The sequence below is a fragment of the Fistularia commersonii genome, chromosome 1, assembly GCF_037954325.1.
Source record: "Fistularia commersonii isolate RoL2024-O1a breed Wild chromosome 1, RoL_Fcom_v1.0, whole genome shotgun sequence".
In the NCBI taxonomy this organism is placed as follows: Eukaryota; Metazoa; Chordata; class Actinopteri; order Syngnathiformes; family Fistulariidae; genus Fistularia; species Fistularia commersonii.
The window spans coordinates 27,702,155-27,716,016 of record NC_141284.1 but is presented as its reverse complement, the minus strand read 5'-3'; the positions used below and the strand labels follow the sequence as shown (position 1 = coordinate 27,716,016).

The 13,862-nt window shown below is 43.1% G+C and overlaps 1 protein-coding gene across 1 annotated transcript in view; it reads right to left on the bottom strand.

The window, feature by feature from the left end:
• Positions 1 to 13,862, bottom strand: part of nin (ninein (GSK3B interacting protein)) — a 28,617-nt gene that overhangs the window by 12,493 nt on the left and 2,262 nt on the right. The window contains exons 2-16 of the mRNA XM_086154592.1: positions 13,082 to 13,294; positions 11,404 to 11,494; positions 9,876 to 10,048; positions 7,027 to 7,072; positions 6,767 to 6,942; positions 5,917 to 6,063; positions 5,133 to 5,300; positions 4,533 to 4,669; positions 4,150 to 4,290; positions 2,719 to 2,893; positions 2,435 to 2,545; positions 2,140 to 2,229; positions 1,869 to 2,004; positions 1,609 to 1,730; positions 14 to 1,137 (exon numbers count right to left, since the gene is read on the bottom strand). Of these exons, the coding sequence (XP_086010718.1) occupies positions 14 to 1,137; positions 1,609 to 1,730; positions 1,869 to 2,004; positions 2,140 to 2,229; positions 2,435 to 2,545; positions 2,719 to 2,893; positions 4,150 to 4,290; positions 4,533 to 4,669; positions 5,133 to 5,300; positions 5,917 to 6,063; positions 6,767 to 6,942; positions 7,027 to 7,072; positions 9,876 to 10,048; positions 11,404 to 11,494; positions 13,082 to 13,273 (3,029 nt within the window). The 5' untranslated portion in view covers positions 13,274 to 13,294. The remainder of the gene's footprint in view (positions 1 to 13; positions 1,138 to 1,608; positions 1,731 to 1,868; positions 2,005 to 2,139; positions 2,230 to 2,434; positions 2,546 to 2,718; positions 2,894 to 4,149; positions 4,291 to 4,532; positions 4,670 to 5,132; positions 5,301 to 5,916; positions 6,064 to 6,766; positions 6,943 to 7,026; positions 7,073 to 9,875; positions 10,049 to 11,403; positions 11,495 to 13,081; positions 13,295 to 13,862) is intronic.

Here is a 13,862-nt window from a genome sequence, read left to right as displayed (position 1 = left end):
GCATATTTCTCACCTTTCCTGAGCGATGTCATCTCGGAGTTGCTTCAACAAGCCGCTCAGTGCGTTCCTCTCCTCGGTGTGCTTGGCAGTGAGCAGCTGCATGGCCTCTCGGTGACGCTCTTCTAGACGAGCCTTCTCCTCCGCGACTAGATATTCTAATCTACCATCGAGCTCCTCTTTCTCGGTCTCGAGCCTTTCCCTCTCTTCGTTCAGCCTATCTTGGAGCATCCCTTCATAGTCCTCCTCCAGCTGCGATCTCTCTTCTTCCCACTCCTGCTTCAGCTTCTTCTCTCTCTGGTCAAACTGCTCTTGTAACTGCGCTCGTTCCTGAAGTATTCTGTCCAGCAAAGCCGTCTCCTGCTGCTCAAGAAGCTGTGCTTTTTCACCCTCCCACTCTTTCCTGAGCTGGTTCTCCTTCTCCTCGCGCTCCCTCTCCAGCCTCATCATCTCCTCTTCCAGCACCACCTGGAGCGATTCGTTGTTCTGCTCGTCCAGCTGGGCTCGCTCTTTCTGCCACTGCTCGGTTAATTTCTGCTCAATCTCGCTTTGCTCTTCCTCGAACTTACATTTTGACTCTTCTAGTCTGGCTTGGAGTTGATCCTCGTAACGCTGTTGCAACTGTTCCCTTTCCTTTTCAAAACCATCTAACAATCTCGTCCGCAATTCATCCTTGGCCTCTTGCAGCTTATTTTTCTCTTCCTCCAATCTGGCCTCAAACACCGCTTTGCTCTTCTCTTCCACCTCCTTCATCTCAACGGCATGCCGTTTTCTTAGCTCCTCTATCTCAGAGGCTCGCCCGTCATCGGTCTCCGCCTGCTGGACTTTGAGCGCCTTCAGCTGGCCTTCCAGGTCTGCGCTGAGGGTTTGGGCGTCCTGCAGTTGTTGTCGGAGGGCGCCCGTTTCCTCCCGCAGCAGGTTTTTCAGCTCCTCGCTCTCCTCAACCTGCTTCTCTTTCAAACGTGTCTGCTCCAGCTCCGCCTGCTCCAGCTGGCTCTGAAGCTCCTCCATGTAGCGCTGACTGCTGGCTATCTCTTCCCTCAGAACCTGAACCTCTTGCTGGTGCTGAAGGGCGAAGGCCGCCTTCTGTTCCTCCTGAATCCCCTGCTGTTTCTCCATCATCTTATCAAATTCTGTGATCTGTGTGCATTTGAAAAATGACAGAGGAACTTGATATTGTGAATGAACTCCAGAAGTCACAAATTTGTGGCTTAAGATAGATAAGAAAACTATGATAATAACCCATTCGTTCTGATGATTGATTTTTTTTATTTAACCTCTTTTTAAGGAATAAACTGAGTTCTGAATGGCCGGACAGTCTACTTCCAATTATGAACAAAAAACAAGACAAAAAGCAAAAAAGAAAGTATTTAGAAAACTATTTGTTTTACTTCCAACAGGCTTTATCAAGCAGAAGGGTATAGCTAGCTCTTACACCTCTCACCTGAGTGAGGAACCCTCTGTGGCTGCTCAAAAATGGTTCCTAGAATACTGAATGGAGATTACTGAGGCCAGACCAAATTTGCAATGGTGGCTTAATTATGATGATACCAGATTAAGAAAAAAAAAAAACAACTCCAGACAATATATATAAAGATCTACCGGACTGACCTTGCTTTCGAGCTGGTTCCTTAACTGCTCCATTTCTTTGAGATGTTGATCTTTCAGTTGCTCCAGCACCATCTCTGCCTCCAGGCTCAAACTGAAGGGGGGAACCTCCTCTGAACCGATGCCTGGCAAACACAAACAAGTCAGATGTTCAACAGGCAAAGATCCGCCGAGGGGATACATTTGCTGGATATATTGTGAAACTACAGCATTAAGTTCACCGCGGTCCATTCCGTGTGTGTTGTGAACTCTATCTAGCCGACCTGGATCGGACTCCATGCCGGGGCTTTTACTCTCCAGCTCCTCTGAGAGAGGATTGTGGCATTGCGGATGAGTTCGCCCAAGACTGTGGAAGTCCTGCAACTCTGATTGCAGCTCATCAATACGATCCTGCAGTTCCTACCAATTATAGAAATACATTATTACCAAGACATACACTACAGGATTTACATTGGTTTTTTTTTTTTTTCCCCCTACCTACAGTAGGAAAAAAAAGCATGAAAAGCTGGTTGTTTTTAGGGTGAGTTATCTTACCCTGCACTGAACTTCATAACCACTCCGTAGCTGTTTAATACGTTCCTCCTGCAGGAAAAAGTCTGCACTGCCAGGATCAAGGTCGCCAAACTAAAGAAAGCAATTATGAACAACTTATTTACTGAATGCTCGTGGAACAAAAAAAAAAAAAAAAAAAAAAAAAATCGGAGACTTTTGTGATTTTCTTAAAAATTAAACATTAAAAAACTCACAGTAAAGAATGCTCGAAAGAGCTAAACTTGACAGAAAAATGAATTTAAAAATTAACTCAGATAGGCACAAAATGTCTCTTTACCTTTTCCTTCAAAATGTTGTCCAAACTTGACTGGAGTTTCGTGACTTGGTTTTGTGCCTCTACTAGTTTTTCAGTCGTGTCCAGGACCTCCATTTCAAGACGCCGGTTTTCCTGTAAAAATTATTAGTTGGGGGTAAAATAAACGGATATTCTATTATTTGGGATAAAAGAAAGACATACTTTATTGCATACTAAGTTAGAAAGAAAAAAAAAAAACATTTCAAAAATTGTAAATCCATAATGTTTGAGTAGACACTCAAATTGAGGAGAGATCTTTCTGGTACCTTCACAGAGATGGACAGATGGTCTCTGAGGAAAGACTCATCTGCCCTGATCTTCTCTATTTCTGTCTCCAGCTCCTCACGCTGGAGGACAGCCTGCTGCTGAATCTGATCCATCTCCTTCATCAGTTCTGATCTTACGGCAGCGAGCTTCTCCTTGTGGTCTTGCTCCATTTTCCTGTGAACACGGACAATAAGGCAGCATAATACAGACTCTCCTAAAATAATAATACATAGGAATTGATTCATGATATTTCTGATCCCTGTGATTAGGGCAATGCAAATCCATGAAGTGGACAAGAACATTTCAGCATAGTCCAGGTACTTCCATACTTAAGAGATCATTCAACATCAAAAGTAGCATCGGCGTCTTGACGCAAAGCTCTTGACTGCATCTTTTCAGCCGTAAGTTTAACAGGATCAGGTTCCAATGCAAAAGTGTGACTGTAAAAAAACCAAAGCAGCCAGCACTGATCAGCCCGGGGGCATGTGGTCCTGTCGAGCCATCCAAACCAAATACGGGGTGTGAGGTTTGATTAATATTGTTGACTGAGGAGTATTGTACTCAAGTTTAATGTGAAGTGAGCGCAGGGACGATTGAGGGGGTGCTGAGAGTGCGGGGTCAAGAAACAATGCACGAGTCGGAGGCAGCAGGGCAGTGGACAAGATGGGAACGGGCTATTGACAGAAAGATTACAAGGTCTTCTGGTCCTAATTCTTCACCCACTCTGAGCATGACGTTATGCAGGAACCTTCTGACCTCCAATGTTTAGGTAACACCAACAACATCATGTGTCTTGTGCCAAGGAAGAAGAGCCCTGTTGGACAAACCACCCTAAAGCAGGAGGGGCAGCGAGAGGTGCTGGCTCTGCAATCAAGTCCTAAAGGCAGCCGCTGAGCTCAGCTGGACCACCATCAAACAGATTAAGTGTTGGATTAATGTGGAATCAAATAGAGTTCCAGCTCGAGGCCCGAGCTGACCATCTTTGTATCGCACACGAAGGTGGACTGGAGAGAAGCGACTCCGTTTCCCTGAATACATGGTTGGAGACCAGGCCTCGGTCAAGAGGTCCTGAAACTTCCAGGCCGGCAGTCATGCTGGGATTTACAGAAACACGGGATCAGAAGATGGAGGAAGTAGGAAATATATGGGGTCAGATGTTTTGCAAGGTCATTATGTAAAACCTACAGCGTCCTGGGTATTAGTGGTGGATACTTAAGAAAGGCCATTAGGCGTGCTTTAGAGGCATTTTAATGACCCAAACGATTACATTGCATGTAATATGGAGGAGAGAGATCAGAGTCCATTGGTTCTTGAATCCTTCAATATCCAGAAGTCGGAAAAAGAAACTATAGAACGAGTGGAGTGAGCGGCTTTCTACAAAAAACACCCAGGAATACAGCGGCTGGGAGGAGCGCAGGATCTGACGTTACCTGAGATTTAAGCTGTTTGTTTGCTCGATTGAAGAGTGATGTTCATCCACCTCGGTGGCAAACTGAGTTTTGAGTTTCTCTGCTTTTTCCAGGTCCAAGCGGATTTTCTCCTTCTCTCTGAATTCTCGATCGACGCACCCTCTGAAAGGGAGAGGAAAAACATCGACATTAATCAAACTAATACAAATAATCATATAACAAACCAAGTCCATGTTCAAACACGATTCTAACGAACTTGTCATGAAGCCTACTACAATATCCAAACCTATCTATTACATCAAATTAATGCTGTAGGTCTGATATATAAAATGAAGACATTATCCATGTTAAAATACAGCATCGAGCCTTGTCTTTGCTGCATTACAATGAGGACTCATACTCACAGGAGATATCTGATCTCTGCTTTGAAACTTGCCAGAGCTGCTTGGTGAATCCCGTTCTTTGTGATGAGCAGCTCATTCTCAAGAGCAACGGTGAGATCACTGAGACTTAATTTTCCATCTAGGCTGAAATTTAAAGCCTGAAGGAACACACAAAATTTCCATTTGCGTTAAGGTCCATAATGATTTGAATGAAACAAATGAAATCCAAAATGAATCCATACAAAGCGTTACTTTCGGAGCCGACGATGATAACCAATGTGGTAAAGAAAGCTCATAGATATTCCACTTGTTTTGTTTATACAGGCAGATAAAGCCGGCATAATATCCTGACGGGGCACGATTTCTGGTAGCACGCTCATGTTTTGTAATCCGATACCATGCATGTGACACAACAGCATGACACTGTCACCACATGCCATTTCTCCCTTTTACACACACAAAAAAAACAAATCAAACTCATCACAGGTGACGTAACAGCAGAACACACAGTCGGTTTTATTTATGAAATGTACACGCCGACTGGGCTCATCCAGGTGCAACAGATGCCCGTCCGGTATCCATTTCAAAAACACACTCATGAAACGGGGAGGCGTGCTTCACCTGCAGGATCTCAGTGCTGTTCTCGATGCCCTCGTCCATCCAGGCATCCAAAACGTATTCTGCAGGTGTGAAACCCGTGCCGTCGTCGAGGGTCGAGAACAGCCGCATACCGATGGTGCTGGTCAGCGCAGAGGGAAGAGCGATCCTGCGGCGTCCCTCATCGAAGGGCTGTTACGAGAAAAGACCCAAGACGGGTCAGTGTGTAGATCAGGGCTGGGCAAAATTTTTGACTCAGGAGGCGCATTGACTTGATACGATACATGTATATAAAAAAACAAAAAAAAAAAAAACAAATACGCATTTGTTAACAGTACATATCAGACTCATCTGACATTTGCTTTGAAAATAAAACCAGCTTGGTTTTGAAGGCTCTGACGTTTGCTTGCATTTCATGCACAAACCGTTTTTTCCCTTGTAGCTTCACGTCCAGCTCATTCATGTGTCAGTATGTCTATGGTAAAGGCTGAATCATGCAGCCAATCTGTCATTCAGCTCAGGAAAATTCTCAAGTGGCTCCAAAAATGAAATAATCTCCTGTTCGAGCTCCCACATTCATTGATCCAATCATTCACATCAGTATAAATTCCGTACCAATCTTTTGCAGGCCGGATTTAAAAGACCAACGGGCCGGATGTGGCCCGCGGGCCGTACTTTGCCCACCCCTGGTGTAGATGGTCATTCACTCAAAATGTTTTTGCCTCGTAAGGAAATGTGTTCTTCATATGAATTTTCAAGAAAGCATTCATCTGGTGACTCGATGGCGCCCGACAATAAACGGCCTCACCTGAGTGGAGTGGAGTCGTTTGAGTTGTCTGTAAGGCGTGGAGGCAGACGGTGTGGGAGGTTGGTTCTGGCACATAACCGTGGAGAAAAACTCTTGAACATCCATCACTCCATCACTGTTTAGACCCTGGAGAACATCCCCAGTAACCTGAGAGACAAAAGAGAGCTTTACAGGGACAAAATAAATTCCAGAGACAACGGGTGGCCCGGAAACACGGAGACGATGGTAATGATTTGTACATTCATAAAATCATTAAAAGATCTACATTTGAAAATCTTTTTACCTACATAGTTTTCTTTCCATGTTATTTACTCTCCCAACTGTCTAATTAAAGGTCAACCCCAATTACAAACACTGTATGTAGGTCATGTTTCAAAAAGGAAGGCGTACCGCATTAATTAAGCATAATTAGTCTTGTGTTGAAAGGATGAGAGCACTTTATCTACCTACACATTCAAAATTAAAGAGTCAAAGCGACTGGATTTAAAAAACAACTATATCCTTCGTAGATATTAGGGGTTGGTTAGAGACGGCACAATCGCAATCATCATGGAAGAGAATCCAGCTGAAGACACAAATAAATCCGTCATGGTTTGCATTTAAGTACAGATTTTCAACACTTGTAAGAGTTTCATAATAATAATTTGACCTCAGATGATTCAAGAGTTATTTTCATGTAACCGGTCGCACATTGACGCCAATTTTTCTGTCGTCCCAAACTTCTTTTTATCATCTTTTCTCATGTTTAAACATCACTCACGCGACATGAATCCACATCATAATCAGTCCGATGAGAAGCGATTGAGATTTTATCCCGCTCAGAGTGCGGTTTAAAAATTCTCCTTCTCACCTCGAGACCCAGGTGTTCACATAAGCCGAGGAGTTGGGAGTGAGAAGCACATCCATCCCATGATACGGCAACGTCATCGCAGGCTTCTCGCAGCTTCTCCTCCCACTGGCTCGACACAGCGACGCTTGATTTCCGAGGGGTGCTGGGCTCGTCCGGGTTCCAGAGATGCATCTGGCCTGTTGGGAAAGACGCGGTGACTATTTGGATCCAAAAGTGTGTTTGTGAAGAGTGTTTTCTGAAAAGCGGACGGTCCGATGTACCTTCTGCCTCGTACTCTTCTGAGCTCGTTTCATGACCGTTCCAGCGCTGGAAGAGATAAACACACAGGGCATGACGTGGAAGCACTTCAAAAGCACAACTTTTAGGATTCTGTTTTCTGAAAATAATTTTGACTTAGGGTGCAGAATTTTCGACTCTCTGTTATAAGCTCTCGGATTTTTTTAAACTTAGACAAGGTCTGCATTCAGTGGGGGCTGGAAGGGCTGACAAAAAGCACTTTTGTGAAGGCACGGGCCCCCAGGGAGGGTCAGTGGGCAAACAGGGACTGGCGGTGAGAATAGACAATTGTTTGAAAAGGTTGAGCTTTAATAGCATGTGCGGGCTGATTTGCAGTAACAAAATGATACTTTTTGGAAAACTAGATTTGGTCATTTTAACTTCTATTCTCATATTTAAATCTACAGTTTTTTTTCTGTTATGATATAACCATGAAGAGACTGAAATCTTGGTGAAGACGAATGCGAGTCCCGCTTTTTTTTGTTGTTTATTTTTCCAATTTTTCTTTTTGGCCGTCGTAATTCGGGCCTTTCGGATCACGAGGGAACTCTGCTCATTACACAAGTTAAGTTGATCGCCCCGCTTTTAGAATATGGAAGATGGAGGGCTTGGGTGAGGCATGACCCACTCTTGATCCAGCCCAAGCCCATCTATTGTCTGGGGGAGCAAACAGTAGAGGAATGAAGGACAGATGGGATTCAGAAAGTGGCATTTTGATACATGGTGTTGAGGCATCCAGGACAGTGGGGGTACTGAGCTCATTGTTCCTCTTTCACACCCCTGTTCCCTCCTCCTCCCGAAGCACTGGACGAGCCGTGTCTGACGCTGAGGCCCCTGACCCGTCCCCATCTGCTGGTCGCCGGGCTGGACGTTGCTGCTTTGTTGCAACCTAGATTAGTCAATACCAAGACACGCTTATGTTCAGCGTCTTCACAAGTGCTGCCCTGAGCTGGCAGGCATCTGGACCACAAACAATACAACCGAATCTGAACGCAGCCAGCTCCGCAGGAGCCGAACCAGATGCATTATGCTTCTGTGACGACCAAGAGTCTGTGCTTTGTTACTTTTTATATGGACTGCGCACATTCATGGTTAAGGTTAGCTTAACCCTGGTAGAGGACACCGATGGGATGAAGGTAACCGGGTGGGCCAGAGGAATCCAAAACTCACCAGAAACTGTACTTTTAAGTATCAATGATTAATTTAAATCAGCCTGTTCTGCCATCAACTGGCAGTGTATTAATGTCTGGATTGTATTGACGGTCCACTTATTCGTCAGTCATCAAATCGCGCAGTGATAAGTTAAACTCAACAATAGCTTGACTTTTGAGAGTCCCAACGCGGGCAAAGGAAGGGCTTACGTTTTTTTTTCCCCACATACATCTTGGAAGAATCTTGCAGGCTAGATTTCCTGTCAAATTAAAAGCCTGAATAAAATCTAAGGAATTGCTAAATCAGGAGGCATCTTCATTTCTGAATGATTTTAATCTTGATTAGAATTAACTAATGGCCTCACTCTTTAGTGTTTCTCCTGTGTTGGAGTATCTATACCTTAAAGCATTAAAAGTCTAAGCTCTTCTGGTAAAATAAAGGCTTGAAAAAACAACTCGTGAAATGTTGACTCACTGTCATGCCGTTACGCATAATGGACAGTTCACCAGAGCGGAGTGACACCGGTTTCTCTAATGTCGTGACAGGAAAAACCTGCTGTAAAAATGTCTGTCCAAACAAAACACACACACACACACAAAAAAAAAACTACAAAATAAAAAGGGGAGGTGCAGCAAATCTTCACACTGGAAGAGTCACCATCCAATATCAACTTCAAATCAAACCATTCATGGCCACAGTTGTCAGCGCCCTCGCCTTCTCCTTTCGGCTGCTCCCTTCAGGGGTCGCCGAAGAAAATCAACCAATGTGACATTTTTATGCTTCCCTTCATTAAATCTTTTTAAATTAAAAAAAAAAAAAAAAGGAAATAATGTAAAAAGAGGAATTGAATGAAACAATTTTCACAACTCTTATTTTCATTTTAATGTCAAACAGACTATTGACAAATAGTTTCTGCACAAGCTAACCAGATGGCACTTCTTGCTGGTAATACTTCAAATCAAATCCCTGATTTCTGCTGCAGGCAACGAGTACTGAGGCCAAATGTGACCTTAGGCCTCCCTACATGTCAAACAACTGTCTGTCAGCAGTGAGAGCTGGATTATCCACAAAAAGGATCTAGAAGATCAACCCCAGGAGCAGAGCAGCGTTCAGTCGCGCAATTCCGACGGCGAATAACTGCTAGAAATCTCACAGCGGCATATCAGCTTTTAAACCACTGCAATCCTGTGCAGCTACAATGAGGGTTTTACTCACACAGCCAAATTTCACGTTTGGTTACTGAAAAGGGGACCTGTTCATCTGACTCTTACAATAAATACGGGAATCGATTAAAATTTGCTGGTATGTTTAAACGCGTAAACGCCTTGTTGTTGCCCTGACAACCGCTGTTCTACTCTGGCCCGATGATATGGCAAACAGACAACACCAACAGGGCGTAAAAAAATCCTGACTAGAGACGAGGCTTTTTAAACACTAGTTATGCAAACCGTTATTTACAGAGAGTCCTGTGTCGTTATGTAATGAAATCCTACGTCGGAGCGTCTACATTACATCTCAGGCTCTACCCTGCGTGTGGCTAAGCAGATTAGCTAAGAATAATGCCAGTCTGCGGCGGCTGAGATGCAGTCCAGGCAAGGACAGCCGGCCTGATAAGGATGGCATCCGTGTGTCTGAAGGAACACCGTGGTGCCGGAATAACTTGGCAAACTCCGTCTTTTACCTCACGCTTCCTCGGAACAGCCGAGTCATCGTTGTCCTCCAGATCCTTAGCCTCGGTTGGATTTGCACGCGTAACCTCGCAGAAGTCTGAAATGGGCTCGATGAATTCCGGCGTGGAGCGGCGGCCATACCGTTTACTGCCCTTTACAAACTTTGGTTGGATCTCTGGAGATTCTGCAAGAGATGAACAGAGAACTTAAAAAAAAAAAACAAAAAAAAACAACAACCTACAAGGCAATGACATTCACTCAAGATTTTCATTGTAAGTTCCAGACAACGCAAAGGATCCAGTGAAGCATCTGCTGACTAATATTAGCCACACTTCCAAAACAATCATAACCTCAAAAGTGTCAATGGACGGTTTTATAAAACAGTTTTACTTGATTTGAACAAAACAGATATTTCAGGTCCACAGTCTTTCTTATGCTGACTGCGGAGAAAATCTCCAACAGTGTTACACTTTATGCCTCATTGCCTGGACAGCAGGAGATGAAAACCCTGCTAAAGTTTAGACATAAAAACTTGTGGCTGATATCGCAGGAAAAAAAAACAAAAAACAAACTCGAACGATGACTTCTAAATCATCCCAGCGTCTCCTTTTTTCTACCTTATTGTTTGGCATGAATCCCTCTGGATCTGTCAATGCATCATTGACATTGCATCCATAAGATACCAGTATATCTTCCTCACCGATGAGCGGCGATATCAATTTAGATTCTCGAAAAGTAATTCAAAACTGGAAAACAAATGACAAAATAATAATGATAATACTTCAGCATAAAAGCCCTTCGGTAACTAACATCGCGGTTGGACGAAAAGCGAGCTCATGGTCCAGCCATGACGGAGCAGGTAATTGGTTTGGCTTGTGTTTCTGGTTCTGTATTTAGATTTACTGCTGAATCAGCGACGGCGCGTCTTGGACTTACTGCTGCCTTTTCCACTTGGACCAAGTGTCCCGGTGGATGGAAAGTGCTACTGTTACATTACATTACAGTCATTTAGCAGACGCTTTTATCCAAAGCCACTTACAAATATGTTGTCTTAGCCAATAAAAATACACACAAAAAAAACACTCTTCATCTACTTTATTTGGGGAGAAAAAAGGGCAGATTCATCCATCTGATATTTCAAATATGAAATTGAAATATTTTGAATCACCTGTTTATCATACTGTCCAGGTAATCTTGATAGCAATTTGTAATTCTTGTGGATTTTCCAGACATTTAAAATGTGACTCAATGCTGGTTTTCTAATGGCATTTTCAAATTATATTAAAAACCATCGAGTGAATCCGGTTAGGAAACGAGTGGAAAAGAGAAGAATGTTGAACAATCTAAAGATATGGACAGTAAAGTTAGGAATCATCATATAAAGAATCATCCACTTCATAATACATTATAATAGCGGGACAATATTTAATGAATATATTGATACAAACCACCGCTCGTCTCTGCTAATGACAACTACTCAGCTTTATGATATTGGTTCTTAGATACCAAGTTTTCCTAATTTAAGATTATAGACGTTACCTGGTTTCGGAGGCGTCTCCTGTTCTTTTTGTGGAGGCTGGATGTTTGATAAAACCAGAATAAGTGCATTCTTGAACTGGGTAAAGTCAACCTGCGACAAGAATCACAAGGATTTTCATCGGAAAATGTCAGTTATACGAAAAATGTGAAGACAGTCAAAAGCATGCCTGCCCTACAGTAAAAAGAATTAAAAAAAAGAGGATTTCAGGAAATTCCTTAGACTGGCTATAACTCCCTATGTGGCAGGAGGTGCCTGGGTCTTCCTGGGTGTCTGGGGCCGAAGGCAGAGGGAGGTCACACTTCGAGAATCAACAGCTGCTAACCCTGAATATGCTGATTTTCTTTGTGTGTGGAGGCTGGCGGCTGCCGGCTTTCTGTGGGGGGGGGGGGTTCTTCTTTAACTTTATTGTATGATGCCTTGGGTAGGCGATCAGATCACTGACCTCTCTGCTCACCCCGCCCAGACAATAGCCAGCCGTCTGTCCACACGCCTGGATGCAAGCAATCCTTATGATAAGAGTGCGGTGAAAAGCTATTTCAGATTCCTTCTCAATCTGCTTATCCACTGAATGTATGGCGCAGTCGTAAATTCATACAACTCCGATAATACAGATCGGACAAACATCCGCTGTATTTCATACATTTCCACAAAGAGCACCCTCGAACGGATGGCAATGAGTCCACTCGGTTGTCCTGACGACAGACCACTATGATGACGGTTGATGGGGGCACATTTTCTCCTCAACAAGGCAGCTAACAAAGCACCATATAGCCTGAGGAGCCTGGATAAGCTGGAGTGGCTGAACACAGGTGTCTACTAAATTCTAAAGGATAGATTGTATAAAGGGGGAAGTCCGTAGGCCAAGATTTACATAGCAACAGAAAAGGAGCGATGATAATCCAGAGAGGGCAAATGAAAAAATTGAAACAAACCAGGTTGCACGGTAGCTAACGACAAGATTGTTGCAGTTGATGTAAATCTAGGGGTTGAGGCTATCTTCACTTGAAAACTGTGATTTTAAGTGATCATTTGACATTGACTTACGTTGCAAAAAAATGTCAGGCTTTTAGGTTTTGGGGGCAAATCTAAAAAGAGCATGATGAAATCTAAACTTGGAATTAAAAGAAAAAAAAATAATCACGAAGATGACAGAATGTGCAGACTTTGAACAGACCTTTCCAAGATGAACTCAACACATAAAAGTTAGCTTCAGAGGAATTCTAAATACAATGGTTTGTAGTAGATGTCCCAACAAAGATATGTTAATGTGCCATCAAGGAACTAATATACATTAAAATACTGACCTGTAAAGGTTTCATATCGACATTTATAAGAATGGATAGCAACATGACATTACTTTTTGGCTTTAATTGGGACCAAAATACATTTGCAAACCTAGAATTTATAAGTGATTACTGTGAGTAGGAGCAATCTAGATCGAGGTAAAAGAAATTTTAAAAGGCCATTGTCCTATTTTAGAATATTATGTTTTGCGGGTTGATATCCATGGAGTCTTAGTCAGCAACACACGTAAGCACTCAACAATGACTTTATTCAGAACACTTTTGACGTTAACAGCACCTTCCTTCAGCAGCAGTTATATAAAAAAGAAACAAATAACTCACTAGCTAAATAAATAAGTAACAGCAACAAAAAAAAAAAAAAAAAAAACCTCACCCTGGCCGCCTGGCAGTCCTGGTTCTGGAGTAGTGCGTCGAGAAGTGCTGGGGTGGCGTCATCCAGGTGCAGAGACCGGCAGAGGTCAGATAATTCCTCTGGGCACAGAGAGCCGCAACCGCTGCCATCAAAACTGTTAAAAACTTCTTTCAAGCGCTCCTCATAGTGATCCCGCTCTTGTTCGTCATCCATTCCCCAGAACAGGCCCCTTACCTGGAAGGAGGAAAATCTTTAGGGATGTTGCAAATTTGACTTTCACTAATGTGTATTTCCAAGACAGTGAAAGAGTTCAACGCCAATTTAAAATGACTGCTTTAAGCAATAAAATATTGGTACCGCTTCACTAAAACGAGACACTCACAGAAACAAGTGGAAACATCTACCAGACGTTATTTAAAACCAACAGCTCTATCTTGTAGAAGTGTCGCTGAGCGACTGAGCTCGGAGCCCACGGCTCAGCCTCATTTGTGGTGGAGGCTTTGAGTAATCCAATTACAATAATGAGAGAATCAGGTAAATCAATAGACGGGGCCACGTCTCTACCTAATGATGACTATTTAACATGGGACATTTTTACTTTTATAAAAAGGTAAATACATTGGATGGAGTCACACTTTTCTATTTAATTTTGGACTGGCTAAAACAAGTAAAGGCTTATTAAGAGCTTTTACAGCTTGTAATAAAAAGAAGAAGACAGTAAGCTGGCACTGAATCAAGTGGGACAAGCAACCTGGGGTCTAATTGGGACGGTTTCACCAGGACAGTGTGCAGGTGTGTGTCT